Source organism: Triturus cristatus, chromosome 5_1 (assembly GCF_964204655.1).
Source record: "Triturus cristatus chromosome 5_1, aTriCri1.1, whole genome shotgun sequence".
NCBI classification, from domain to species: Eukaryota; Metazoa; Chordata; class Amphibia; order Caudata; family Salamandridae; genus Triturus; species Triturus cristatus.
Window position 1 is genome coordinate 260,265,755 of NC_140587.1, and position 3,874 is coordinate 260,269,628.

Sequence of the window (3,874 nt, forward strand, 5' to 3'; positions counted from 1 at the left end):
GAAGGTCACCTTTGACAGCCTGGGCATCCTTGATCTTTACAAATCCCCTCATACAGTCTGCTCTAGCCATAAAAGAATTGTTCTTGGAGCACTGTATGAACAAACGCCTAGACACTGCCCAGGCCAAGCAATCAATTGGCAATGATGCCGAAGTCCCACACTGCTGGCATAGAGCCTTATTTGAGGTGGATTATACCTTCAACACATCGCCCCTGGCTAATCTTGTTTAGATTTTGCAATTTAAATTTGCGTTTCCTTCTCCGGGGGCATGGAATCAGGACATACCTTTTTGTGTGTGTGATTATACCTCGACTGAAATCACTGGCCACTTATTTCTGTTTTGCCGTTTGTATCAAGGGCCAAGAGACCGTTTTTCAATGCCGTTGCTGCGCACGGTCAATGTGAGACAGTGCAATGACGGTCTCATTCTTTGGCAGTCCCTAGGTTCACTTGAAATTTGGTTTGTGGTTCTTAATTTTATAAAATCAGTGCCCCACATTAGGAAGAAATATGAATTGTAATGGTTATTCTCTAGCATTGAAGTTTTAGATATGGCTTAGCGCACCTGCTTTGGATTTTTAAACAAAATTTTATTATACAATTGCTACATGAAAAACGGATATTGCTTATGACACTTGTATAAGATGACATTTTAAATTAAGTTTTCATTTTCTTCAGTGTGCTGTTAAAGCCTTTGGCCGAATAAAGTTTACTTCAACTTGACTAATCAATGTATGGGTAGAACTACTTTATCAAAGGCCGTGAAAGCAGGCAATGGCTGTCATTCTCGCTGTAATCGCTGCAATGACAATGAGATTTTTTTGAGAATAATTATCCTTGCAGAAAATGCAATCAACTTACTGATCACATATGTACATGTTTTCTTTACCTGTTTACCTAGATGTCACTGAGTGCTTGAAGTGTCCAGATGATCAATGGGCTAATGGCAGACATGAGGCATGCATTCCGAAAACGATCGAGTTCCTCTCCTTCCACGATGCACTGGGCTCCACCTTGGCTGCTCTTTCGCTCATCAGTGGCGTCTTTCCTGTAGTCATCCTTGTTGTGTTCATCAAGAACCGTGATACACCTGTGGTGAAGGCCAACAACCGTGACCTCAGCTACCTCCTCCTCATCGCTCTCAGCCTGTGCTTCCTTTCTTCTTTGGTCTTCATTGGCCAGCCCCAACGCGTTACCTGTATTTTGCGCCAAACAGCCTTTGGCGTCACTTTTGCATTCTGCGTGTCTTGCGTGTTAGCAAAAACTATATTGGTGGTTGTTGCTTTTAAATCCACCCTTCCAAATAGCTCTTTACGGAAATGGATGGGCCATCGACTTCCCAATGCAATCATAATAATCTCCACCTTCATCCAAGTTCTTATTTGTTCGGTTTGGTTGGCCATTGCTTCTCCGTTTCCCCAAACTGACATGACATCTCACACTGGTGTAATAAGCATTCATTGCCATGAAGGGCTAAATGTGGCCTTTTGGCTCATGCTTGGATACCTTGGCTTCCTTGCTAGTGCATGTTTTTGGGTGGCCTTCTTGGCTCGAAAGTTGCCGGACAGCTTCAATGAAGCCAAGTATATCACCTTCAGCATGCTGGTGTTTGTTTCTGTGTGGCTGTCCTTCATCCCTGCCTATGCCAGTACCAAGGGGAAATACATGGTCGCCGTGGAGATATTTGCCATCCTCTCTTCAACCCATGGATTGCTCTGCTGTATATTTATACCTAAATGTTATATTATACTGTTCAGGCCAGATATGAACAGCAAGGACTATGTCTCTGGAAAAAGGAACACTACTGCGAAGAAAAATGCTTGACGTTTGCCTTGAGAGATGGCCAGACAAACAGACAATAAACGGATAGGGCTGTTATGCATTGCCAAACATTTAGCTGAGTCTGCTGCACTTGATATATAAGATAAGCTGAATGTTCTCTGTTATCAAGACTACTTTTCGTGAATTTGGGTGTTTGTAGTATTTGAAGGTTTTCTTCGTCGTCATCTTCATTTTCTGTGAAGTTTTTGCGCAAGGAAGGCAATTATTAAACCTTATTCACTTTTTTTATGTTAATTTCATGTTAATTTAACTTTAAGGTAAAATGTAAAGAATATAATTTATCGTTTAACTATTTAATTTAAGAATTTGTTTAATTCAATAATATGATTTCAGCGTTGAATAGAAATTGCAAGCAGCAGAAAACTGATAATACAGGCCTTTATTAGAAGCGCAGGGCTAAATTCCGATCCCTGTGTAAACATGTTTGCACAAGGATCACAGTGACAAGGGTGTGATAAGTATCATTCGCACAGAGTTTCCCAATGATAAACTCCTGGAGGTCCAACCTACCAACTTTATTCAACCGAAAAGGCTCCTAAAAAGGCAAAAGATGCGGAATTTGGTCTGTAAATAGCTGATTCTGCAGGTTATGCCTCATTTTAGAAGGCACAACTTTTAATAAGCGATAGTTATCGCACCTTTTAAATGCCCATCGCTTTCGTAATGTATTTTAAAAGGTGAGGTAATATTCGCCTTCCCAGCCAGGCTCTCAAAATGTTCACCTTAGTGTAAACAGGGAATTTCCATTCATAAATTGATGAAGAATATGTTTATCCACAGAAGAACAAGAAACATCTATTTGAGAAAATTCCAACAAATACAGAATATGGTGGTTCAATTTCAGGTCCAGCTTTTGGGCGGTGTGACCACTCCAGCCCAAGCTCGGTAGGGTTTGCTGTACTTATAAATAATGTATGGGGTTAAAGGTACCTGCTGCAGAGTTCCTTGTGCACTCAGCAATACTTAGACAATAATAAAAAATGTCAGGTGATTAATGCACCTGCTGGAGAGATAAGGCTTTTGTCTAGTCCATTTTAGACTTATTATAAAGTAGTGCAGAGGGTTAATGTGCCTTCTGCAAAGCATGTGTAACATACAGATCATAGAATTGTATTTTATGTAGATAGCACAGTGGGTTACTTCTTTTGTCATAGAGATTATTTTGTTACCTGTAGTTCATAAGTTACAGTCCTTCTAATGTGGCGCAGTGAGCTATGAATTGGCATCAATGCGATGCTTGCAAACTGCAAGGCATAGGTTTAGAACCTTTATTTTTTTTTGCCAGTCTTTCATTATCCTAATTTTGTTAGAAAAAGGTGCATTTGGGTCGAAATAAATTCTTGGTAAAGCCAGACCAAGCATTCTTAAAGTGTACTGCCCATCAGTCTGGATGACCCGATTCCTACACCTTGTAGACCTCATTTTTCTTATGAAAATTTCCCACTTACACACGTATTATTCATCGCCTTTATATAATATGTGTGTGTATTTGTGTGTGAGAGAGATGTAGTGTTCTGACTCCCTACATTGTTACGCGTAATGTTATATACAAGAAACAAAATACATGTGGAGGTACGGCTATGGAGAGATGAAGGGCACCTTTGGAGGGTGGTAGTATAGAAGGAGGTCACTGAGTGGCACCAGGAATGGTTTTACACTGGGCGCCACCATCACTAAAGCTGACCCTATTCAGAATATCACTTCCTGCACCAGCTCATTGGTAAGCAGCGGATCCATTTCAAATGTTATGCCTCATTCAGTGGTTCTTCTACTGCACGGATGCAAAGTTTCTGTTCAGCATTATCATAACTCCTCCTTCTCACATGCATTGGCTCTGATCAGGGTAACTGCACCTGCTAAAAACCCTACATTTCAAAAAGATTCATGCGGACGGTGAGCCTTTAGAGCTCTTGACCCTCTCCCTTGTCAGCTACAATAGATCTCTAACTCCTTGTTTTTTAAGTTCTTGTGCTCACTGTCTTGCTTCTAGCGTCCAGTGCTCTCTTTCTGTTGTTTGACTTTTTTTGGCTGC

The 3,874-nt window shown here is 40.8% G+C and overlaps 1 protein-coding gene across 1 annotated transcript; it reads left to right on the top strand.

The window, feature by feature from the left end:
* Positions 1 to 870: 870 nt before the first annotated feature.
* Positions 871 to 1,824, top strand: LOC146830709 (vomeronasal type-2 receptor 26-like). The gene has a single exon (XM_085603777.1). The coding sequence runs from the start codon at positions 871 to 873 to the stop codon at positions 1,822 to 1,824; it is 954 nt and encodes a 317-aa protein (XP_085459903.1).
* The last annotated feature ends 2,050 nt before the right edge of the window (positions 1,825 to 3,874 follow it).